The 27,327-nt window shown below is 41.5% G+C and overlaps 1 protein-coding gene across 2 annotated transcripts in view; it reads right to left on the bottom strand.

Moving 5' to 3' along the window:
- Window positions 1-27,327, bottom strand: part of LOC122808471 (dehydrogenase/reductase SDR family member 4-like) — a 501,584-nt gene that overhangs the window by 230,772 nt on the left and 243,485 nt on the right. For both annotated transcript variants that reach the window (XM_044079461.1, XM_044079529.1), the window contains exon 4: window positions 14,741-14,811. In XM_044079461.1, coding sequence (XP_043935396.1) covers window positions 14,741-14,811 — 71 coding nt within the window. The remainder of the gene's footprint in view (window positions 1-14,740; window positions 14,812-27,327) is intronic.

The raw sequence follows: 27,327 nt of genomic DNA, 5'->3' as shown, positions 1-27,327 counted from the left end.
GCAAATAAACGAATCCACAGACTGACCAGCAAACAGGTTAAGCATCTTTATTAAATCACTTTGGACATAGCCAATCATACATTTATATAAATGAAAAGTAACCATATTAACAAATTTTCATTGCAAACATACAACACTTCTAATCTAGCCAGTGTCAAACATTACATCGCTCATTTAAAACCTGCCTTTTAAACCTCATTCCATATATTCTCAATTTCATTTTTCTATGTACTTTACTCCCAACCCTTTGCCAAGATCCCATTTCTAGTTCTCCATTACTATATTCACTACTTCTGGTACTCTTGGTTTAGACAAGAGTTCCATTTCCTAGTAATGGATTTTTTTGGCAGTCACCATAATTGGGCTCAGCAAGTCTTGCATCTAGGCAATTCCAATTGCGTCAGTTCAAAAAATAATTTCCTTAGTCATACCAATTTACTCACGCAATATTTCTGAGTAGTCTGCAGAGAATTTTAAAGTCTGCCAACTCTTAAGTTATCTCTTCCCCATCACACCCAACATTTGCAATCTAAAGAAAAAAATATTTGGAATCTACACAGGTATTTTTTATACCACAAGTAAACACTTCAGACACACTAAATGCTCAGACTGTTGCACATTTCAGACAAATATACCCCCCATTGTTTCTTTGTGAATGGATTATCAAATCTTTTCCCAATCCTTTCTAACCTCCAATTTAGTTATGAATATTTTATATGCTCCATTCCTTTAACAGCAGCTTCTGCCACTTGAATAAAACGCAGCCCCCTTCTGCCACTTGAATAAAACGCAGCCCCCTTCTGCCACTTGAATAAAACGCAGCCCCCTTCTGCCACTTGAATAAAACGCAGCCCCCTTCTGCCACTTGAATAAAACGCAGCCCCCTTCTGCCACTTGAATAAAACGCAGCCCCCTTCTACCACTTGAATAAAACGCAGCCCCCTTCTACCACTTGAATAAAACGCAGCCCCCTTCTACCACTTGAATAAAACGCAGCCCCCTTCTGCCACTTGAATAAAACGCAGCCCCCTTCTCTATTGTCTGTTCCATATTTGCAGTCATCCCCTTCAACAAAATAATCTTTCGCCATTGCCACATTGGCTTTGTTTTTAGAATACTTCCTGCTACTTTATGCATATATTTTGTATGGTTGAGGTTTTGGATGTGGATCTTTTAGGAGAATCTCAATCTCCTTGTTTGAGCTTCTCTATTTCATCATCTTTCAACTTTGAATTATAGATTTCTTCATGTGCCATGCATAGGAGGCTCAACTATGTAGCTTAGCTCTGAAATGCCCATTCAAATTGGGTAATCCCCAACTGCCTTGTTCTACGGAAGAATAAGCTTATCCCACTTGACTCAAGTCTCCTCCCAGATAAAAATCATTCAGCTCTATTGCAATTCACAGCTTCTTCTGACAAAGTATTTTAAACTGCTTGTATCCTATCCATAACAGCTTCCAATTTCAGTTTTTGTATTTTGTCTTCCTACATATCCTTAGCTGCCACACTGGAATCCTTTCTAATACATACTAGCAGAGTGCTTTATCCCATAACTTACCACCACACTCAAGTATACAATACTGCCAACTAATGGAGGCCTCCACTGGTGTACTGAACTGCTGCCGCCCCAAGCATCCACCATCCAAGTCTTCTGGCTCCCTGCAAGTTTCCTTCCGAATGCCCTGAGGATACTTTTTGCTCAGAGTGAGCTGCTTTCCATTTCCTATTGTAGCAGGACATTCTAGTGAGTGAATGTGGAGATCACTTAGGTCAGACTTATCCTCAAAATGGGTACAACACACCCATCCTGAAAGCAGGCAGCTTAATGCATAGAACTGTGGGCTATCACCACTTCAAATTCAAGGATTGACAGCAGCACTATCAGGACTGCTCCTTTTGTAGATAACCCAGTACACTGTTGCCAATGGTCCTTCCAAGTGCTGAAGATGCCACCTGACCAAGGCTACTGGAGTGGGTGAAAATGCAACTGCCAGGCACAAGCACATACAATGGATCAAATCCCAAAATCTGCCCCCAAACACCTTTAAATTTTCAAATGACAAAGGCAATCTTACATTTACATAAATGAATACAAAATACTACTTTAGTTGCAAACAGTTTACATCAAACGTAAATCACATCCAGTCATTGTCAGTTACGCATATGGCTCATTCAAATCCTGCCTCAAACCTAGTTCCTGCTCTGCATACATTGTTCCCACAATTCCCATTTTCCTCCATGTGGTTTGCTCCTTCCCTTTTCTAAACATCCCAATTCAAGGTTTATCTCTATATTCACTACTTATAGTAAAGTTGGTCTAGACAGATTTCCACTTTAATAAATGCTTTTTTGGCAGCCACCATAAGTAGATTCAGCAAGGCTTTACTATGCCTAGGCAATTCTGATTCTGTGGCATAAAAAATCTCCTCACTCAGTCCATTCTGCTCACCCAGCATCTCAGACAGCAGTCTGCAGGGAATCCCTGAAGTCTGCCAGCTCATTACACTCCCAAAAAATGTTCTCAGCAACCTCTCTTGCCCATCACACCTACAACATTTGCTATCCACCAGAGGAAAATTTCTTTGGGGTCTACATAGGTATTTATACCCCAAGTACACTTACAGGCAAAGATCTGCATATTTGGGTTAACCAAATCCCCCATGGTCTCTGAATTGCTTATCCAATCTTTCCCAGTCCCATGTTCCTCAGATTCTTGTGCAATATTTTATATGCTTTTATTCCTTTAATGGCAGCTCCTGCTCTAGATTCCATCAAAAACTCTACCAGTGCTGGTCTTTCATTTAGGAGCCCCCAGTTTCTCTTCCTATACTCTGGTATCAATCTGATAGGGAAGCAATCTCTAACATGCACTCCAGATAAATTATTGGCCTCTCCATTCTATTACCTTTCCCTTTCTAGTTTACTCCCAATACCTTGGTTCCTTTGCCCATTCTCCCCAATACATCCCAGCCCCCTCTTTCCTATTAATCCATATCCCTGACCCACAGTCATCCCTATCAGCAAAATCTGCCATTCTCATGCTGGTTTGGTTCTTCGAATACTCCTATTTTATAGCAATCTCTGATTTTGTTCTCAAGAGTCTGCATCCAAAATCCGAAACTCGTTTGAGCTTCCTCCCTGTCAGCATCATCCTTTTCTGCTTGTGCCATGTACAAGAGCCTTAATTGTGTTGCTCCAAAACACTTCAAATTAGGTAATCCTGGTCCATCTTGTTCTACTGTTACAATCTTATCCCACTGGACCCTTAGTCTTCCCATCCCACAAAATCCTTAAACTCTATTGCAATCCACAACTTCTCTGGTTGATGAGACTAAAGGGACTAAACATTTTAATGGCTAAAAAATGAATGGCTTTTGTCTTGGTATCCATATAACAAAACTTAGTCAATTTTTGAATCCTCTTCTGTTTATAGTCTTCCTGTATATCCTTAGCTGCCAGTCATTTGATCCATACTCAAATACTTCATTTTATCATGTCCCCCATAAGTGTGGAATATTGTTGGACCAATGTGTGTACATAATTTACCACTACTGCCTTTGTTCTAGCTTCATTAATTTTGTATCCAGAGATCTGAAACTTCTTAAAATGCTCCACACTAATGTCCCTTTCTGGTTTTGTCATGTATAAAAAAGTGTCTGAAAACAAAGACAGCTTTTCCCAACTACCATACCAATTATACCACTGAATTTCCAAGTCCCTTATTTTTTGACAATGGTTCTAAATAGAATGCAAAGAAGAAAGCGGACAACCCTGCCTAGTTCCTCTACTGAAGCTTAAATTATGGGAGAGGACCCCACCCAATACTTCACCCCATCCAATCCCTCATTCTTCTAATCAACCTTATAATTGTACTGGGGAAAACAAATGCTTCCAAGTTCCACTGCCCTGCATGAAGTCCCAGTTTACTCTGTCAAATGCTTTCTCTGCATAAAGACCCAATAAAAAAGTGGTACTTTTACATTCTGCTTCTCCGTAGAGCAATGTTAATATTAGCAAATGTCTGACTCCCCTCCACAAAAACACTAATCTTATCAATTTTGGAATCACTTTTGCCATTCTTTTAACCATTAGACACTTTATAATCAAGGTTTAGTATTGAAATGGGCCTGTATGGAATCTGGAGCCAATGGACCTTTACCCTGTTTAGGTATCACTTACCACCTTCTTTCCAGGATGCTGGTACTTCTCTTAAATACTGAGAAACAGAACCTTCCAAATCTTTCCCTCCTAACTTCATCAGGAATACAAACTATTCCTGGGGACTTTCCTGTAGAATGGTTATACATTGCTATTTTTTTTTTTTTTTTTTATCTCATCCCCTCTTCTCATCCCCCCTTATCCATTTAGTAATCGAGCCTCATCTACATCTAACTCTAGCATATTTAATTCCATAAACATTTCCATTTATAACTTGACTTCATTTCTTGCTTTATACAAAGCTTCATAAATTTCCAAAATATTTCTAATACTTCTACAGGGTCTCATCTTCCTTGTTCTAGGCTCCCTAAGCTTGGTGACTGCCCTGCTGCCAAGTTGTGCTAAATTTGTTCTCTAGACTTATAAAAGTTGCTTAACAGCAATCTCAACTTTTGCATATAGAAAATTCCTTTTCAGTTCAACATTCTACAGTTGCTAGTTCTGAAATTCCTCCTATTTGCAGTATTTTAACATTGGTCAATCCCTCTAAATTGTTACTCTAACCATCTCCATTTTAAACCTACTTGTAAACTCCACGAAATTTTATCCCACTCCTTAGCTATGTTTTCAGAAGATAATTCCATCTTCTAGTAGTAGCTCCTGAATTTTCCACAACCTATTCCTTAAATTCTTTAACAAATAGGTGGGAAAACTCATTTCATTACCTTGCATTTAATTTAATTGGTGCATGGTCTGAAATGTTTACTGGGTGCATTTCATGATCTTCAATTAAATGCACTTCCTGTAAAAATCTAGACTAGTCAGTTTTCACATCTTGAGTAATATGCAAATTCATGCAGAGATTCTAATATTGAATTTCACATCTTCTACGCCAAACATTTTCATAAGTTTCTTCAAAAATCTACTTCCCTTCTAGGCCCCCCAGACAAGTATTTCTTCCTGAAAGCTGATAACTTCTCCCAGAATTTTCTTAAGCTCCTTTACAGCAGTTTTAGGTGGAGTGTAAATGCATGCCAGTGTAATCCTCCCTAACCAGTAGCCCATTAATACTATGCATATTCCATTATCTTTTTCTCTCTCACTATTGGAGCTTGCAATTGATACAAGTACTCTCTGCACAAGATATTCCACTGAATAATCATCCTGAAAACCTCTATCAAATATAGATGTTCAGGTCTGTCCATTGTAGCATAGCTATGTGCACTCTACATTTAATATAGTTCAGTACTTTTTTATACCTGCAAAACCATTCAGATAGACATTACAGAAAGCATCATTCTTGTATAGCTCTTACCACCTTATATACAGCAGCTCTTTTGCTACATGTTTAGTTCCAACTTGTGTTACATGTATATACTATTCAGCAGGTTGGTCTTGTACAGTTAAGAGTCCTATCCATTCGCACCCATATCACACCTTGTGTACTTTTTTGAAAATACTCAAATAGAACACCTCCCACAAAACCCTTCTAAAACCTATGAAGGTAACAGTAACTATGTACATCTTCAAATACTGAAGTGTTTACTTCCCAAGAAAGCTACACAGACCGGTTAAAATTAACTAAAAAGAAAAGTTAAGTCATGCTAAGACCCATGGTAGAGCCTGTGCTATTAGTACCATTTGATTTTGTACATCTTTTTCTCAGTTGAGAACACTAATGCTTTCAGTAAACTCTCCAGGCCATATCTGACTTCTTGACATGCAAACCAGACAAAACTGCTAAGGGTACCTTGTTTCAGAAAAAAGCCTTACAAAGCATTGTAATAAACTTGTTATTGGATAATGCCTAGGGTTTTTACCCATTTCCCTATGCAAGCATGGGAAAAAGCACACATTTGTCACTCAGATCCTTCTGTTCTCCATCTCCTCCCCGGATTTTCATTGATCAGTTTTGAGAAATGTAGTCGCTGCAAAGAAGGGTGAACAAAAGCACTTGTTTATATTAACCCCATTGCATTTCAAAAAACTGAGGTCTGACATTAAAGCTGTCACACCTTGAAAACCCAATTGTTTTCAGGAAACATTGTGTCCTAGTCAGTTTCACTGTTTTCTGCTTCTCAAATCCCCTTCGACTGTTTCCAGTTTCTCTCAGATTGCCTCCATGGAGGCATGAAGAGCAGCTGCAGAAATGCTGGTTAGTATACATTTGCAAATGCTAGAAAAAAACTTGTATTCAATTTTACCTGCTCAGTCTTGAAACAAAGGTCCTTAAAATCAGTCATTTCCCCAGGCAAGAACACACATTTGAACTTTGTCATGCCCACTTAACCAGGCTCCTTTTCCTTTTTTCATTACATTGCCTAGGTTTCTCAAAACTGCACAAGAGAAAAACCTGTTCACAATCCCCATTAGATCTAAAAATAGTACTGCATCTGTTCCATGGCTTCCCTTGCATGCTAAGTGTTTTAGCCGGCATTCTCCCCTCTTGCCCTCCACAAAGCATTTTTTGCTAAAATTAATTACATGAAGTAGGGCATATACGAGTTCTCCACTCACATTTTGAAGTCCATTTCCAAATTCTTGTGCTGTCAACTCAAATGTATTGCATTGTCATCCATTAAGTTAGATTTTCACAGTTCTCCATCATCCTAATCATGTGTCTGCTTCATTTCCAAATGGCTCTTGATTCTAGTAGACTCATGCTCCCTTCAACATTGTTGAAATACTGGAAAGGTTTTCACAGATGCAGTCTCTGGTCTTCATTACCAGAGGAACAATGAAAATATCATTTTTCACAGCTTTTTTTTTTTGGACAAACTTCTGTATTTCCTCCTTGGCATGTACTTCAAAAAGTGATTATCGCTCCACGGAGGAACACTTTTAAGACAGCCGGATATAGCAGTCTCATGCCTGCATCTAGACATTCTCTGAATGCAGGGATGAATTGAAGTTTTGCCAGGTTTATAATGAGTAATCATTCTCCACAAGCACTGCCTCTTCAGTATTTTGTCCTGCCACAGTTGACAAACTCTGCTGGTAGGATTGCATCCTTGCTATTAGAGATCTAGATTTCTTTCTTATAGCTAGATTTGGAGCGCACAAAATGTGCCCAGTCCTGGTGTGGAATAACAGTCCAGTTGCTTATCTGTGGTTTCATAACTAATGCAGTCTGTTCCTTCCAGCTTCTCTGGTATAGCTGAAAATAAGTTTTCCCCATATGCTCTGTACTCCAATTCTATTTTTGAAACCTCTCTATCTTTGAAACCTCTCTTCCAGAGCAGTCTCGGCCAGCCATTTCTTCATTTCAACTTCTGATTCTTGCAGCTTTCTCATCGGAATATTGAAAGCTTCTCCCATTTACTCCAGCCCTGTGTTGACGTACTTTAGCCAGGTCTGCATGCAGTTGTCTTGCATCATCTTCTTTGTTATTGGATGTAATGTCTGAAGGCTGCATTACTTTTTGAACATTTGCATAACTCCTCTATAGTGTTTCTTCCTCACTATTTGTAGCAGCTTTCTAGGTCTTCTGTATTTTTATTCCTGGCATCCAGGCATTGTACTTAGTAGCCAGTTACTGGAATTCACCCATAAACACAAGTCTACTGGCCTTCTCTGCCAAGTGTTTTCACACGGAGAGCTAGAAACAAGTGGTTACTCAGTGTACAGCCATCTTTGAACGCCAATCCCATCTGCTTTTGGCATTCTTGCTGGGAGGGCATGTGTTCCCTAGCATGTGTACAAGTGCCCTTTCTACCATCCCTATGCAGTTTGTCAAAACTGTTTTTCACACATGCCATGCAAGGCAATCTGGCAGGGCTACGACAGCCCTTAACACAAGACTGTTTTATAGGGTTACACAGGAAGAGCAGTTGAGAACAAGCTTTGTGAATACCTACGGTTCCATACTAAATGCCACAAAAAAGCTGAACAGAAGCAGCAGCAACCACAACTAGCTATAAAGAAATGGGAGGGTACTAGGAGTAAGGCAATGTGCGCTACAAACTGCTACTGTTATATGCAAGTGGAACTTTACCTTACTATGTTCAAATGCACTGCCTTACTGGCATATGGGTAGATTCCCAAACCTTACCCAACCTATGAAGAGGAAGGATAAAGGTCCAGGAGCATCTGGAGCTAGAGAAGCATAATCTGTTGTGCTTTATGAAAGGATGGAGGACCAAGATGCTGCCTCTGGATTACTTAAGTGCATTCCTTTTCAAAAGGTCACTGACGAGGAAAAGGCCAAGTGCCTTTACCTTACTCAATGTGCCTCACCATGGTGGGTGCAAATACCAGAGAGCAACAGACATACAACAAATTGCTTAGAGACAGGTTGACCTTTCTAGGCCTTAGAAAAGGAAATAAAAAGGGTTCTAGCCTTAGAGCTTTGTTCTATCACAGTACCAGACCTGCCCATGGACAAAGTAATGTTTATCCACAATAATTAAGGAAATAAGCTGGAGTGAAAATGGTTAAGTGCTTAACACAACCCTACTCCTAAAGGAAACAGAAAGGGTAGTCTCATTGAGAACTTTCAGCTCACACACACCTTCAGTGCAAAAAGCAAACCAGCTTTCCATAAGAACCTAAGATCAGTGCAAAAAGCAAACCAGCTTTCCATAAGAACCCAAGATCAGCACAAGCTACCAATTTCAAAGGGTAATGGGGTCTAAAATTTGGGTCTCACGAAGGAGAGATCTGCTTGGCAAGTCATCTGCAATTTCATTGAACTGTTCTACCAAAAGAGGAAAGGGGGACTCCATTGGCAGAAAAGCATAGATTGCCACTAAATGCCCCTTAACAGATGCATACACTAGGCTATCCTAAAGTAGCTCACACCAAAATTTCAGACCAGAGTGATATCATAATGGACCTTCTGCTTCCATTTAGGCACCACTTAGAAAGCCTCATCCATCTGTACCTTAAGATTTTCTAAAAGGTGATTTTCTGATCTCAGCTACTCCCCATCCTTATGGCAAAACAGCCTCAGAGTAAAGAATCATCCAGGCTGCCAAATGAAATTGACAGGGTGCAGTTTCCCCCTGAAATTGTGCGAGCAGATCCAGAGTGAAAGGAAATCTGTTAATTGCCTTTGGCTAACATTAAAAAGGGAAGACCAAGATTGTCTGGGCCAACAGGGGCTCACCACATTGAAACTGGCATTTCTCTGAGCTTTCAGAAGTACCTTGTGAATCAATAGAAAGGGTGGTAATGCATACAGGTACATTCTTGTCCAAGGGAATGAAAACATCTGTCCTCCAAGTCCAGCTGCAAAGGATGCCAGTTTCTTCAACTGTTTTGAAAAGCAAACAGATTTAGGTGAGGTGCTCCCCACATCAGCACAAGATTCCTGGAACACTGCCTCAAGCTTCCATTTGGTCTGCCAGGATCAACAACACCTGCTTGCCATAATGTTCTGCTCTGATGGGATGTGTAATGCCTTGAGCACCAAAAAGCCCAATCTTGGGCCAAAGGCAATTGTTACAGGAGGCAAGGTCTCATACCCCCTGGATTGTTGAAATATCACATCCCTGTAGTCATGACTACCAGGTCAGGAACCCTGGTCCAGAGATGGTGGGAGCTTTCAAGTCAGTGCCAACATCTCCTTTATACTGATGTGCTTCCATGCATCTTCTAGTCTGAACTGGCTTGTACCAACTCCCACGAAGTCAGACAAATCTGTCTTAGACTGTACCAGCATATCTGGTAAGAAAAATTATTGGAATGATACTGAACAAATATCTACACCACTCATTCTAGTCTGATAAAAGGCAGCACCAGCAACTGGGTGCAAGGATGGCCTAGTGGTAAGATACAGATACCAGGAGTCCAAAAATTCAGGAATTCCCAAGCAGAGGCAACAATTATTTGGGAGAATTCCAAACACCATCTAGCATGACAGGATCTAGTCTTCAGGCAAAAGTGAGACTAAGTTAAGCACCTCAGAAAAGTTTAAACTTGGAATTTAGAGTAGGGTTAAGACCTTCCAGTGATTCCAGATACCTGGATGCAGACTGCAGATCCAAGTACAGAAAAATATGAATACACAGTCAGACAGTGCCACTACAGCAAGGCATTTTGTGAATAGACAGGTTACAGTAGATGGCCCAAAGGTAAACAAACTGATTTGAGATTTTTTGTCTGGTTCACACCATCTCCTGAAGTGAAGAGCAAAAAAGGGATTCAGACGATAAGCATCCTTAAAGCTCCAGGACATCTAGAAGCAGTTGTCTGGTAACAGAGGAAGCCCCAATTGCAGAGAACATCTTTCACTAAAAGACCTTGACAGATTCCAACCCCAGTCTCCACAACTTTTTTTTGTGGTAACCACAAAATTTATGTAGTAGAAATCTCATTCTTTCAGGACTGGTTCTATGATCCCTTCTACACAATCCAATCAATCCACACACTGGACAAGGAATTGAATACAAGTTTAAGAACTGGTCAGAAGTGTTAAAGAAAAATGGTGGGCAAATGTGAGATTCAAGCAAAAAAAAAATCACTTAAAATGCTGTAATTATGTTCAATGGCCTTTAATTATAACCTCAGAGAAAACCACCAAAACAGCAAGTTTTCCTATCAAAACTAAAACCAAGCTTCAGAAAGCCAAAAATTCAGTTCTGGCAGCATTAAAGGAACTGCAGTAAAATGGCCTTTGTCCAGCAACCCCCTTTCACCTTTAAAAAGCCTAGAACAGTAAAAAGGGTTAAACACTGCACAAAGTCAGAAAGAGCTCAAGCAAAACAGTGAGAGGCTTGTACTAGAATATTAAATCACAGTATTCCTTTAAAAACTAAGCAAATCAGAATATATTTAATCACTAATGGAAATGGCAGAGGGAGGGGGCAACATTTTCTGAAATGCAATATGCATCTTGGATCACCAGGAGGGGAGCATCTAAAGAGATCTGATTGTGGCAGAGAAACTAAATGGGTCCAGAGTGTGAAGGACTATCCTAGTCCTGCCAGATTGACTCTTCACACTGACAGGCAGTGGGAGAAGTTCTGAGCTTTGACAGACTGCCGGAGGAAGGGCAGAAAGGAACTTCAACACATGCCAGTAAGGCAGTGCTGAAGATCTTCAAAAGATAGTATAAAACCACGTCTGTCATGCAGCTTAGCTTTTGTATCCACTCTGCACTTCAAATAATTTCATTAGTTTAACTTCTGTGAATTCTTGGACATTTTGCTTAACACCTGAGTGCATTTAAAGAAATGCACGTGTTAATTTGGTCAAATATGAATAGAGAGGTGCCAACAGCTTTCAAAAAGCAGTCTGCAACAGTGGAACAGTTTTGAGAGCAAATGCAGTTAGCCAGGCAGCCAGCCAGAATACCAAAAGGCATCTTCTATACCAAGGAAAATTGTATAATTAAATTGGAATATGGGTAGTAAAGAATTGACTGATGTGCTACCATGCTTCAGTGACTATGGAACAGTCATCTATTAGCAGCAAAGAACATTTTGTATAGTCATTTTCAGCTTTTCCCAGTTAGGGGTTGCCACAGCAGATCACCTGTCTGCTCATGATTGGCAGTTGAGTTGTCAAGTTGCCAGCCTGGCACCCAACCTTCCACAGAAGGCAGACATGCACACACGCCTAGGGCCAATTTAGAGTGTCCAATCCACCTACAGCATGTTTTTGGGATGTGGGAGGAAACCAGAGAACCCAAAGGAAACCCACACGACCACAGGGAGGACATGCAGACTGCACAGAAGGCACCCCAACTGAGAATCGAACCGGAGAACCTCACTGCCAGAACAAAAAAAATGTTAAGAATCATATTTTCACATTTGATCAGTATTAATTTTGTATCTACTGCAATATCAAAAAATCACCAAAATCACCATTTCAATATTGCAATCTGAAACAAATGGCTCAAACCATTGAAAAAAGGTTCTTGCAGGAGCAAGCCCCCCACACACACCTGACATATATGGCAAGTGAGATCATGCAACAATGGGAAAGGAAAAACTCCCCTCTGTTACTGATCTTGGAACAGCCATAACTTAAAATCACACAGTATTTAATAGATTCTGTATAGAGCACATCATCAAACCTTTGGCAGGAGGGGGCAACACTGACACCCAGGTGAATTCATCAGCTCAGATTGTACTTTCAGTTCAGAGAAATGAGTCAGAAATTGTCTTTGGACTTGACAAGCATTTTAAGCATATTGAGAATAGCTGTTCGGCTATCCTCAAATCATCCAGGAAAAGCCAGTTAATAGGAATGGAGAGAGATCCCAGGGGAAGGCACATGGAACAGGTCAGCAGTAGCTCCATGAAGACTGAAGGGAGGATCAAAAATGTAGAACATTAAGAGGTCTTGTTCACTTACAGAACAGTCCTTCACATGGGAACATCCAGCACTGGTGTTGAGTGTTGTCTTTGCTCTCCATTCCTACAGAGTTGCAAGATGAAACTCTAGTGGTATTAATACTTCTGTTACTGCACGTTTCAGCTACACAGTAGCCAGCTATATGGATTCTATTCTGTACAGTGTGAATAGCAATGCAGCATCTGCGGTCTTACCATTTTAAGGGGGTAACCTAAAGATACATTCACTATTCTAATGCTTTCTGACTACACAATTTCATTTGTCCCCATCATTCTAAATATCCAGAGGGGTTCATTTTTCAAATGCAGTTTGCAATTGCACACAGTACAGTCAGTTTCAACTTGGCTTACTTTAGTCCAGCTTACACACCTAGAGTACGAGCTTTCCTTAGCCTGCTCATTCCAAGTTTAATTTGCCAGAGGGTAGCCTTCAGACAGGGATGCATCACAGCATTTAATTCTCTCACCATCCCTAATCAAACAGTTTTCAGTCATCTTAATGGCAAATAAGATAAAGCAATCTTTATCGAAGTTTGACCTTTCATACTAAAGGGCAAGAGTTAATTTTAGCTCTGCACCACTGTCAGCGGTAGCATTGTTGCATCACAGCAAGAGGTTCTCCCATTCGATTCTTGGCTGGAGTGCAGGGAGTGCCTTCTCTGTGGAGTCTGCATGTCCTCCCCACTGTTGGGTGAGCATTTGAAAGACATGCATAAATGGGCATACCTTCGTTGAAGGTTGAACGTAGAGCTGGCACCTTGGCGTTCGTGAAACTGCCAATCATTAGCACACCGGAGTTTGGCTGTGGCAACCCCTAACTGGGAAAAGCTGAAAGACAACCACTGTCAGTGTATGGAATACAAAGTGCACATCTATACAGAGCCCACTGTCACAGAACATCTACCTACCCTAGCCAAATACTGATAAGGCACACCATGAGCTGGCAGACCTGGTGGAGACTGATGCATAAATCTTCAAGTTTCACAAGACGTACTCCAGAAGTGCGAACAGTACTTTATATTAAACCAAGGCAAAACTAGTATAACCTGGTTTACCCTAGAATCCTGTACATCCAGTATCTGTGTCTTTTCGACTTTACTTGTAGAGTCGTCACCATTTCATTTAAAGTCTTCTTCCAATCATACTTGCTTGCCAGTTGCTTGGCAGTAGTGCAACTGTAGGTTGGTGCATCTCAAACCTTATCTGAATAGCAGCAGAATAAAAATCATACCTTGCCAGTTAGCAATGGCACTGAAAACAGCAGCTGCTTATGTGACCATAACAGTAAGGTGGACATACTAGACTGACACTGAGGCCCTGAGCAGAAGATACTTCAAAAAGGCTGTTAACATGATCTGAAGCAAGCATATTCTGAATCACCATAACCTTGTGCTACAACCCTGATCTGTAAAAAATTACTATGTATGTTGTACCTTAATGTTAAAGACCATATCAGAGGTAACATGTGAAATAGGCAAACCCTCCCAACTTTCTGCAGGAGGGGATACAAGGTAGTATACCTCCAGAAGCTTGTGAGGAAGGAAAACCACTTCTACATGCCTCCTCCTAAGGACCCATAATTCCAATCACCAACCCTTCAAGCTCACCAAGTCCAAAAATGCAAAACCCATCTGAAACCCAAGAGTGAAATGGTGCACAGACAAACTATGCTGTAGTAATTTCCTTTGTCTTGTGTATTCACCAGTCATCCATAAGACCACATATTTTAGTGTGCAGAGTTAAAGTAAAATATTGCTAGTAACAGCTCTGGGATAATAAAAGCTTACACTGTACCAAGTCTGGTAAAGCTTAATTTCATATGCTTAGATCTGCAAATATCCCCAATTTAAGGCAGGTTAGCCAAAGGACACCAAACTAAGGATAGGCTGCATTTAGTGGAGAAAGATGCCAATTCAGTGTTTGGCTCCTTTTTTTTTTTATGACAAATCCCTTTTCAGAACAGAATGTGTAATTTACATCAGCTGCCAGTAGTGTGAAAGATGCAATTAATACCACACAAGTCAGCATTAGTCTGGATAACCTATAAAGACTGAACAAATGCACCGTCACTGAACACTTAATCACAGCAAATTTAGTGCCTCCTGGAAAATAGCAGAAGGCAGCTAAACCTTATGTACACACATTATGCAGCATGGTGACTGTCAAAGTCCTATTTCTACCATACTAGTTCCTGCCAACTCAAAATTCTAATTCTAGAGAAGTGGCAGGATTAGCCCAACACGAGCAATTTTTCTATAGTCACTTAAACGCAAAACTTACCCCCGTTTCTCCATGTGCGGGACAACATGCTTTGCTAGTAAGAAGCTTGCAGTCACATTTACATCAAATATCTGAAACAAATTTAAAACAGTAGCATGAATACTTGATCATGACATTTTAAACATTTTCTAAAAGCAAAACAAATAGGAAGCAGAACAAGTGATCACTGCTGATTCAAAGCAAGGCTGCCCTGGGGAGAGCCACTAATTGGACAGGACTATACAACCCCCCACTCAGATTTGGCAGAGTACAAGATCAGTCAAATGCTACACAGTTTGCCCTGCCACCACTGCTTTTGAATGAGGCCTATATCGGATACAGCACTGACTGGCACCACCCTTGGAAAAACAAATGTTTTATTACATGTGGACATCCCACAGCACACTTCCTTGGACCAAGGCTTCACTTAACCTCAAATGGATGGTTGAAGTATTATACTTTAAACTGCTTAATCCCAAATTACTGCATTGTGGCCAAACTAAAAGATCCTTCCTCCACCAAATCAAAAACATTACTCTCCAAATGTCAAACAAAAAGATCTTTGCATAACTGTAGACTTGAAAAATAATGTGGGATCACTATACATAGTTTCACTCAGACTGTTGACTTAGCCAGTTAAAACCTCAAAAAATTCCCTATGTAGTCACCCCTTCACACTAGCCAAGTGTGCTAATCCCAAAATTCAAATACAGCCTGCCTCTAACAATGCATTCCACACACACCAGACTATTGGAAATAAGGTCTACAGATTTAAACTCCAAGCAGTTCACACTTGTCATTGTAATCTTCTAAAGGACTGCTACTAGTTCACTGTAGACCAAACCTACAGAACACTAAAGTTAAGCCATTGACTCCCCTTCCCTCAGGGATATTGAAGCTGCCATTTCACTTGTTAGGCCTCATTTCAAAACTGCCACAGGGAAAGAAAGCTTCAACGAAGTCAAGCCTCTCCATTTGGAACCACCTGCTGGCAGACAGGAAACAGACTAAAAATCTACCTGCATCTGTGTGAAACAATGGATAAACTGTCCCAGCAGCTATACTGCATTTTCAACTATGTATACCATTATCTCATTACAAGATTTTGCAGACATTCCTGACATTTTGTTCGCACTGTCAGTCATTTCATATTTGGGTCCTAATGAGCCTGGGTCATAGCTGAAAAGGGGCTTTCAACCATTCCACTGATCTTGCTGAAAGATAGGAAAAATGGGTTTACAGCATATGCTTAAAAAAACAGATTGAATGAGAAAATTCCTAGAGCATAAAAGTAGGAAAATTTGAGGAAATGTAGGCATTCTGTACGCATGTTATTTTTCTTCACTAGGCAGAAGTGGTTCGTTTAGCAGACATCCTGGGAGCATAGACTGGTTTAACTTCAGTGTGTAAACACAGGACAAACCTTTTACCAGCACTTCCCTTTATATTAGTTAGCAAAAATACTACCGTTAAGATTTAATCCATAGCACAACTTGAAAAGCATTGCCGTACTTACCCACCTTTTCAAATCGTAATATTCAGCTTTTGCAGTAGTTTCCCAGCTCTACTGCTCTATCCTTTTCAAACAGTCAAGTTAAAAATACCCACTGGGATTCAATAAACTGTGTAGGGTTTGCAGAGCCTAGATTGAGTTCAAGTGCTGGCACAATGGTATGTGGCAGCACGCAATGCATATTACGCACAGTGCTCCTAAGCTAGATTTTGTGACTTGCAAGAGTGTTGCTGGCCGTGAAACCTTGTAAGCGAAGGTAGATAGCAATTCCATGCAAGGCAGAGCACCTACTGTGCATAGATTTGTGCAGAATACCACAGTGATCACCAGGGCTTTGCATATAGCAGACATTCTATTACAACATATCTGCACAGAGGCCACCTGAGTAATAGGGACATTTGACACGTCGCATAGGAATGTTAGAATGTCAGCCTCAGTGCGAGAAATGTGGACAGCCATAAAAATTGACAAAGGGCCAGAACTAGGGGTAGACAATAGTGCACTTCCAAACTTAGTAGAATATAGGTTGCACATCAGCATGAACTTTCTGAAGAGCATGAAGTTTGAAACAGAAATGTCGGTTTGACTGCACTCTGACATGCCAATGACATTTCAGGAAAAAAGTGGAGGAAAAGATCACAAATGAGAAACTGGACATTCTGCACAGATCAGGACAGTTGAGAGGTATGCACTCTAATGTATGTAATATTAAGTAGCATTAGTCCAGAGATCATCCCAGTGATATGGCAGAAAGCCACATATTTGATAAGGAAAACATCTGGACAGGTAGGTACAAATGAGAAGTGCATGGTCCAAACAATACAGACCAGTACCTACAGTGCACAGTATTGTGATATCCCATTCCTGGCATTCTGTACTGAAGCGGTGTTAAACAGGACAAGGGACTACCATGTAAATGATCACAGGGAAAATTTGTATTGAATAGTGACACAGATGAACTGTAATTAAAACAGGGAGAGAGTACACGTGAAACTTCATGTACAGCAGAGGGAATGTCAATGGAAGAGTTTTAGCAGCAACACTAAGTGCATATCAAAATAAACTGTACTGTGAAGACGTGTAGTCTGTCAAGGTGACAATGGGGAGGGTGTGCAAATAATGAGCATCCTTAGAGGATATCAGGGATCTTGCATACAATTGGGGTAGGGTGCATATTGGGAAGCTGTGCAGATACCCGAACATGTACAGTTCTCCAGCAACTTGGGCACAGGTAGAAGACCATGGCAAACATTACAACCACAATCATGGACCATCACAATACCACCACTAATCCCCATTCCTCTGAACTATGGGATATGGAGTGAAATGAGCCTGTACACACTAGGAAACATCCACACGGAGGGTAATCACAGTCCTGGTACTATATCTGAAGGTGTTAGGGACACTGCTACACATGTGAGTGTAAGGGCAATACCGGCTAGATACTATGAGTGCATGACAAATCTATGGCACAAGCCAGTGTCAAATTCTCTACATGCCATTAATGTTAAACACCTATGTATGCAGTGTGCATAAGCTGAACAGGTAGCACACATACATCTGGTGCAAATGCTCCACAACAGTCATTTCATAGAAACACCTTGGTATGGCCAATAAGCTGTGACAGCACACTGATAAAGGTGGTACACCAGTTATGTCACTGGAACGGATGTAGGGTGGCCATCTCAACTGTCCAGATTTTTGCCTCATTTTTGGTCTGTTCCTCCATTTGTGGTTTTCTGGCAAATCACTGGGATGATTGGAGGATTGAAAACACCAAATGACATGTTTCAGCCTTCCTTCAGAAATTGTATATTAACTCAAACCCAATTACTTTACTAAGAGCAATATTTAGTGTATGTCACCATTATTGGGCCTTTGTCCAGATTTCTTGTACTAAGAGGTATGAGGGAAGTACATGAAGGGTGCATTGCAGTTATTGGTGTGGTGAAGGCTGGAAATCATGATGTTGGTATGCTCAGTACTTGTTAGTCAAGGGAGTAGTCAACAGTGGGACCAAGTGGCGGATGTACCATTTACACACTAATCAGACTGGGTATGGGACCTATGTCCCCATTATATCTGGGCAGTGCGAGTTTCCCAGATTCAAATTCCCTCCATGTCTCCGATCAATGCAGGTGTTATGGCTGTGGCAGCAGCTTCTAGTAGGTTGATACTATCTATATTATAATATCACAGTTAGAGTCCATGATTGCCCACAAGCTGTAGTCCTTCAGGCAGCTGTTTGGACACAGCATATGCATCCAATGTCCAACACTAATGGGCAGGAAAGATCCTAGCACCCTGATACACTAACCTTACACTAACCTTATCACTGCACCTGAAATGCATGTAGACACCGAGTCTTACTGTTCTACCCATTTGGTGATGTAGCTATTTATGGCCACATGACAGTGTTGACCGAGTTCCTCTGGCTGTGTCATATTCCTTCACCTGTTAAAGTTCCACAAGATGATACTGTTATGCATGCCCTCAATGACCTCTGACAATCAAATGTAATGGACATGATGTAGCTGTAATAACTCATACAGGTCTGTTTTACACCTGGATTAAGTGTACATGTAGAGGACCATGACTATATGTTGGTCCATCTCACAGATAAGTCAGGATGCCTATACATACACATCAGGTGCTGCCCCCCCCCCCAACTCATGTGGATGCATGTTAATGTACACCCTTGTATGGTAACAGGCCACATGTTGCTGTGTATTCAACAACAAAGAGAAGATGCATGTGCTGGGACAACCATAGGTGATCCGCGATGTCACAGCTCATTGGTTCACTGTGATGGACCTGAATGAAGGTAAGGCTGGGCATACTGCTTATTGTGATCTGGCCAATGGTTTTGATGCAATCACACACTGAGAAAACCTCCAAGCTGTGAATTAAGCCTTATGTCAGTTGAGTAAACAATTGGCTCACTGAGAACACGTGAAAGTTGGTGAATCAAACTGTACCAGCAGAGGTGTCACCATTGGCAAACCCCAGGGATCTGTGCTTGGCCATTCACCGTTTGAATTGTATTTGACAGTTCAGGCTAAAGTATATGGCCTTTGGCTTACCAAGTTTACGGATTGCACACAATATGAAAGAATGAGTCTACCAATGGTGATATAGTACAGGATGAGCCAACAACTGAATGGCAACAAATGCACACAATGTAAAAGCAAATGCACAAATGTGTTTGAAATGCTGTCTATGGGAAGAGTGGAGTACCATGTTATCACAGCATTAACAGATCCTGCTATGCAGAAACTCCAACGCAAGCACTGGGAATACATTTAGATAGCAATCTAAACTTTGATTATACATGTATTGAGATCTTAGGATTCTATGGTAGTATCAAGTATAATTGCTTTCTTACATGTACCTCAGACGTGTAGCAGCTGGAAAGACCACTGGGCTCTCAGCAAGATAACGACCTACACACCATATGATAGATGGAGAAAAAACTTTGTAGAGGATGATGTCACTTCTGCCTGGTCCTCAGGTCAGTCTGACCCTTCCCTGGTGGAAATACTGCATATCCAAAACAGTGATCTAGCTGATTACATCAGTGGTTTGTTAAGACAAATGTCCCACGTGCTGGTGGGACATGCTCTCTAATGTCAAGCAACCACTCAGTTGACTGCAGTGAGAATACAACCCCTACCTGTCCAAGTACAGACTACAGAACACTTTTACACAAAGTACCACAGCTCAGGTTTGACTTGAGCGTCAGACCATGCTTTGTAGTGGAGGACATCAGCACTGTATTAAGTGTCCCACATGCTGGTGCAAAATGTTCCAATGCCAAGCAACAGCAAACCCAAACACCTGCCCACTTAACTGTAGTGAGAACAGAACCCCTAAGTACACAGACTGCAAAACAGTACTTAAAGCAAGCACCATGGCACAAGTGATTCATACAGGAGTGCAAATGAACTTCTAGAAGAAAAATCAGCCAGCAATGTGGGAGACAACAGGTTGGGAGGCCTGCATATAAGTTCATATGAGGCTACTAGTAACCAGGGTGTTCAGAAGCCTGCCTGTGTCAAAACAAGTACTGTTGAGCATAGCTGGATTGTCATTTTTAGCAGAGCACCAACTGATCCTGTCCATGAGGGACAGTGCCATCCCAGAGGTGACTTTACAATTACTCAACCAGTTGTCATGGTTGAGCTTGAAAAGGGTCATGGAGCACAGCTTCATATGCAGAGGGAGCCTATTACAGAGGAGTGTGAATCGTGGGATGCACATCTCCCATGTTCTGTGTCACAGGCTAGATTGAGAACCCTGGGACAAATTGTCCCATCTGAATTGCAGATGTCCATTTTCAGAAGGGCAGGGTCTAAGACTGTTCTGCAGGGCAGCCATAGATCACCTCTCAACAGCCTGCAGGATACAAAGTACAGCAACAGGTATGTCACTTTCCATGTTTGTAGGCCTGGTAGTCTTCCAGACAACCCTGTGTTCTCTCCATTTGTTGCAGGTATCTGGTGAGGTACAGAGTGTACTCCATTATTGGAGCGATAAGGGTAGAGTACAGCAGAGATAAGCTGTCTTGGATGTGATGTCCATATGAATGGTGTGTGCAGTGCAGATTGCATCACTATAGGTACATAGTGAAAGTATAGATGGTTAACACATGTTCCCAAGTCTGTTTGAGCTTTGGGGGGGTGCTATATATCAAAATTAAAAGGGGTACTTCATAGACTATGGTGGCAGAGTCATTGTATGGTGACAGGATGAACTTTTAGTCCGTCAGCCCCTACTGTAATGTGTGTTAGGCTCACCAGGGACTCCATATGAGTATATCCAGTTAAGTTATCTGCAAATTTGGTAAACCACTGGCCATCCATTGCCTGTGCTTCAGGAAAGGATTTCCCAAACAGTTGAAGACCCAGCACAGATCCTTGTGGGATTCCACTGGTAGACAGGCTAGTGGTGGAGGTCCATTCCCCAAATTTGAGTGTTTCATCACTGAGCCAATTGTCTATCCATCTAGTACTGTATGGCCCAATTCCCAGATGGGAGTTCACTACAAGGCAAGAATGAGGGATAGTGCCAAAACCCTTTGATAACAAATTGTCTTAAACATCTTTATTAAATGTTCATGCATCACTTGCAAACTGTACCTGCAAACACACACAACTTTTTTTATCCAGTCATTGTCACTTATACAGCTCATTCAAATCCTGCCTTTTAAACTTCATTCCTCCTCTGCATGTACTGATCCCACGTTTCCCATGTAATTTGCTTCTACCATTTTCCAAAGATCCTAGCTCCAGCTTTATCAGTTACCATCTTTGTTACTTCTAGTAAATTTGGTTTAGACAGATTTCCACTTTTAGTAATTGCTTTTTTGGCAGCCATAAGTAGACAATGAGGCCATACTGTGTCTAGGCAATTCAGATTCGGTGTCATAACAAGTTATTTCCCTAGTTAATTCAATTTTCTCACCCAGCATCTCAGACAGTGCAGACTACAGGGAATCTTTAAAGTCCACCAACTCATTACACTCCCAGAAAGTGTTCCCAGTTTCTTCCCCATCAAGGCAGTACACCCTGCTATCCCTTAACCAGGTCTTTGGGGTCAGTATCCAAGAACTCCACAAGGGTCAAGATATAACCTTTACAAAACCAAAACAAGTAGGGTCATGTGTATTGAAGGTCCCTCTGCATATGATCCATACGGATTCCTGCACTAGCTTTGCAGATAAAACCTTTTTAGGTGTATGGGCCCAATAGTTTTAGTTCTGCATGTTACCAGATGTACATTGCATAGCACACATTACATTTTGTAGCATGGTTGTGTGTGGAGAAAATACACTCCCCAGGTTTGTAGTGCTTGGAGGGTAATGCCAACACATGGAAGGGTTTTAAATGTGACAGAAGACCCTCAGTTTATGTTTCTGCATGCAATTTTATTTCCAGTTTGATGACTGGGGATGTCCACTGGGCTCAGAGCCCATTTTCAGTGGAGGCCTGGGGAGTAAAGTTCCATGTTACAAAGTTTAGAAACAGATACAATATAGAAAACAATTTACAATTATGTTTCATGCTAGATGCAGATGTAACTTCTTAGGTACATGTTCCCTTTCGATACAGACATTAATGAACAATTTACATTTCATGTTAGAGCAGGTGTAAATGCTTAGGTACATGGTACAAATTTGATATTTACAATATGTACATGTGTACATTTCATGTCACAAGAGATTGACAGTAAACAGCAGTACTACATTATATACACATTTCCATAGAATGAGCAGGTTTGCATGACTGAAGTGCATACACATGCAAGATACAGGTTTGTGCACCAAGCAGTGTGCAAACAAGCAGCATTGCCAAAATCTGACAGTATTGAGTCTCTGGAATACACCTGCTACTTAACTGACTGTGGCAGCATGTGTTGATGCAGTGATACATTCCTTTTTGAGGCCATAGGATACAGGGTTTGAATACATCTACTTTTAAACTACTTATGTATTAGGGGTCACCACAGCAATCCTGTCCACTCATGATTGGCAGTGGAGTTTTATGGTGTAGAGTTGCCAGCCCAGTGCCCAACCTTCCACAGAAGTCACCTCACACAATACATTAAAAAGAAATGAGGAAGATAGGGCAGTGATGAAATTGACAGCAAGCAGTGAATAAATGGAACGCAATACAGGAATGTGGAGGATACGGGTAAGTAAAGAATCATAGCTATCAATTTTTTAAACAGTAAAAACTGAAAGTATATGCAGAATATTAGCAGAATTTGAACCATCCCCTCCAGAGATGTGACAACACAATCCTGTTGTATAGCAAAACTGGACTGAATCAAGCGAGTCAAAACATGTGAAATGGAGAGCTATGCATGAAGAGTTTGTGGGACAGGTGCCTTTTTTTGACAGGAATGTTGGGGAAGGGAAGTAGGAATGCCTAGGTCTGGCAAGTTGGGTAGGTGAGAAAGCAATTGCAGGCAGACCAGACAGATGACAAGAGACCAGGCCAGTGATTGACACTAGGTCAGTGGACATCATAGATGGGGCATCCAGGACCCATGGTAATCAAGCTGGGTGACAGTGAGTGTCCTCACCCACAACACTCATTTCACTCTACTACTGGCTGGAGCATGTGACATCTCCTGTTACCAAGTAAAATGACAGCAGCCTCTCCAGCTAGTGCAGGCATGCACCAACAGTACACTGCACAACCCTATACACCATCCCTAGCAACTTTGCATGGGTGAAACTCACCACAGCTGCCACTGCTCCTGGAGGGAACCACTGGACTATCCTCCAGGGCAAAGGACCCGAGTAGTGTAGGGGTAAGTAGTGGTGGTGCTGCCAGGTTGGCTCCCCAAATGTGCTGGGCAATGGTGCCAGAGCCAGCTGAGCAGGGGCAGGCCTACCCTGCTGTGGAGCATTTCATGTGGTACACATGGACAGACACTGAAAATGAAAAGAATGAGGGGTTGGAGTGAGAAAACATGAAACCTTAGTACCTTCACATGCAGACATACACTGCATTAATGCAATTTGCCTTTTAACCTTTACTCTTAAGACTACCACCCCCTAAAAGACTAACGGTGCCTAACAGGTGCACATTATGACTCCACTATCTGCACTGCAAATGCCTCAGAACTACAGCAACTCACCCAAAATACCCTCATCGCCCCTAAAATTTGCTCTAATCTTTCCTTGAACCCCAAAACCAAACTAGTAATCTTTGCCCACAAAATGTCCACACCTCCCCCTACAAAGAGAACTTTACCAATCCCTGAATGTTACCATCAACAGTGTACCTAGCACAAAAACATCTAGGTTTGATCAGAGGACCTCACATTTGACCTGCGCATCCAGTCTAATGTCAAAGACTGGAAGCTTGGCACTCTACAAACATCTACTCAGTGCAGCCTGACTTTCCCCTGCCTCATTACTCTTATATACAGTGCCCCCTTCTCACCAACATTCACTCTTCTCTAAAGTCCAACATTAAACTCATGCTACAACAAAATTGCCAAATTTGTAACCAATGCCTTCTACTCATCCCTGCCACTGCTTACGCAACCTAAAATGGCTTTAACTCCCAACTATCTCAACTTTATCCAACTACAGCTCAAACTCATTCATAATCCATTTGCCCTGCTCTGTCTTCTACTTTATACCATCCTAACAGACCACTCTGATCCAACAATCAACTGCTCATAAATGCAGAAAAACCCAACCTTTCAGCTGGCCAGATGCTATATCAAAAAACTTTTGGAACCCCCTCCCCCCCAACACGGATTTACCCACTCAGTAACCTTCAAGAAATCTCTGAAACCTCATCTTGGCTGTACACATATGCCACCACATTTCATATAACCCAACTTCAACCCATCAACTATTCTCACACCCATTTTACTCTGGCATCCTCCTTTCACATCCAGTCTAACTTACTCCACCTTTTATATCTGCAATACCCATGAAGTTTGATTTCCGCAACAGGACTCATACAGCCTATCACTCCGCTATTACACCTCCTAAACATATGAAAAGTTTAAGTACCTAGTCTAATTCTTTTATCCGCTTTGCACCCACTGCGTAGTGTCCTATATAAATTTTGCTAGTTGAAAACCACTTGTATGGAATGTTCTCATGCATATACTCTGTATGGCTTGTATATCTGATTTAAGAATGATTACTTATGCACTCCTCACCAAGTGTATAAGCTGCCAATATGTACTAAATGTATTTATTAATGTAAATTCTGTTTTGTATGTGAAATGTCTTGTGGAGCTTTACTCCTTGGGACTCCATTGAAAATTGGCACTTCTGGCCCAGCTGGACCATCCTGGTAAACAAATGCAAATAAATTGTACTACAGATTGCAGCAAATACGACTTTACACATATGCGTTCCAATTACACATGAGTTTACAGCAGGGCAGGTGCCACTGGTATAGACCCTTTGCTTTAAACCCTTGTTACACAACTGAATTAGCAATATTGTATATTTGGGAAGTGTGGTATTTGAACCCACAACCTCCAACTAGTGCAATATTGTACTCTTAATTTGGGCTAGACTAGTGCATGCATACTTAGTTTTACAGTTGAGATATTCATGCACAGTTTGGTACAACTCCACAATACCAAAAAACATCTACTCTTCTGCTGCATACATACCACATGCCTCCCTCATCCTTGCCAATTTAGTGCCATGGTTCCCAACAGTGACCTTCCTTTCCATGGCAGCTGTGGAAAACAGATTATGAATGCCAGTCTTTCCTATATTCAGCTTTTAAGCCTTACAAGTAGTCTGTAGTTGATAGACTGGTGGGATGTCTGCAGGCCCATATTCCTCTATCCAAGCATGGAGTATCCCTCCTACAACCTAGGTCACTAAAGTGCTGGCTATATTGGTCACCAGTGAGGATACCAGTGGCACTGAATATAGCCAGGGCCAAACTATCCCAAGCACCTGACTTTTATAGGGAGATGGAACAGTCCCCCCTGCAGCAGCCTAGCACTGTGGTGTTTCACAAGTTCAATAAAAACCTTGGACTCCTGGACACCATCTCTGTACCCTAAATCTCACATGAATAGTTGCAGCGTCCAACATGGGTCAACAGCAATGGAGACTGATGGTATCCCACCAATGCCAGCTTCCCACCAAGCTCACTAAAAAAATAACTTATCACTTCACTTACTGTGTGTGTGTGTGTGTGTGTGTGTGTGTGTGTGTGTGTGTGTGTGTGTAGTTTTGAAAGTGTGCACCACTTACCACTGTGCAAACATGGTGCTCAGCAGTACACCCTCTAAGCCCTGCATTTGCCCAATGGTAGGTGGTATGCAACAGTAGCAAGCAGTGAGAAATTACCCAATTGCAGTTGCAATTGTGGGTAACTGGATATACTGGCAATTGTGTTAGGCTAATGTGAAGGCCATGCCAGTCCAGATAGCAGAAATTCTTACAGGAATATAGTACACATTATACCCAGTCACATTTGATGATACATAAATGGGAATTGGAACAAATGTAAAATTGTATGGAATATGCTGTGTTTGAGCCCAGGACCATGTCTATGGTAGCCCTACACTTACACCTGTTGCCACAAGAGGGTTGAGAACACTTGTCTATGTTGCAGTTCATTGCAGTCATGGTCCTGTCTGCTCCCTGGTGGGTCCTGTTGTCCAGTTTTCACACTGCTGCGCTTCATGAAAAGCTGATTAACAAGTCTGCATTCATTTTCTCTTTTTCCTGTGTTTGTGGCAAGTGGCGCATCTAGAAAACACTGGTCAAAAGAAAATGATTTGAGCCCTGTACTCCAGAAAGGAATGCCTCAATGCATTAATACGTGCTGCCAAGAGTCAAATAGCAGGTTTCAGACTATACTAACCAGACTTAAAATGTGGCTCGTGTTTCTGCCCTACTTAGCTATATGCAAACATGTTTGAGTGTACATCAATCCTGTGCACAAACCCACTGCCTGCCATGCTAAGAAAACTGCACAACTATTACTGCTGTTTAGTGCCCAAGTCTTGTGTATGACATTACACATGGAAACATTGCAAATTGTGGGCCCTAACATTATGTCACATTCACAATACAACTATATTTGCGTCCCCCAAAAAAAGCACTGCAACCCTGGTCCCTACTTTTTCCACACTTTCTATAGAGGGGATATCAAACGTTATATGCAATGCACACCAATCTGGTAACTTGCAGAACTACAGCTATTAACCCATAACGAGCCTCATCTGCAAGGCTAGGGAAGGGATCAACATGGACCTTATCCAGAGGCATAGGTGCTGTTAAACGCACTCCAGTCAAACCATGTTTGTCAAGGATAGATCTTGCCCATTGAATCTTGTGGATAACTGATACTGACCCAAAAGACATTGACAGAGAGAGACATACCACCCATAGTTATCCAGTGTGACAATATCCCCCACTCATGTCTCCGTGAAAGTGTCCCAATTAGGAATTAAGCCATACAGTACTAGCTCAATACCCAAATGGCTCACCAACAGAACACAAAGTTGGGGACTGCACCCCCCCCCCCATAGCCACTTACCTCTGAATACCTAGAGGATCTGTACTGGGCCCTCAACTGAGTGGAAA

The sequence above is a fragment of the Protopterus annectens genome, chromosome 1.part0, assembly GCF_019279795.1.
Source record: "Protopterus annectens isolate FY-2018-M chromosome 1.part0, PAN1.0, whole genome shotgun sequence".
NCBI classification, from domain to species: Eukaryota; Metazoa; Chordata; order Ceratodontiformes; family Protopteridae; genus Protopterus; species Protopterus annectens.
Note: the sequence above shows the minus strand (reverse complement) of the source record. Positions and strands in the feature narration are given on the sequence as shown.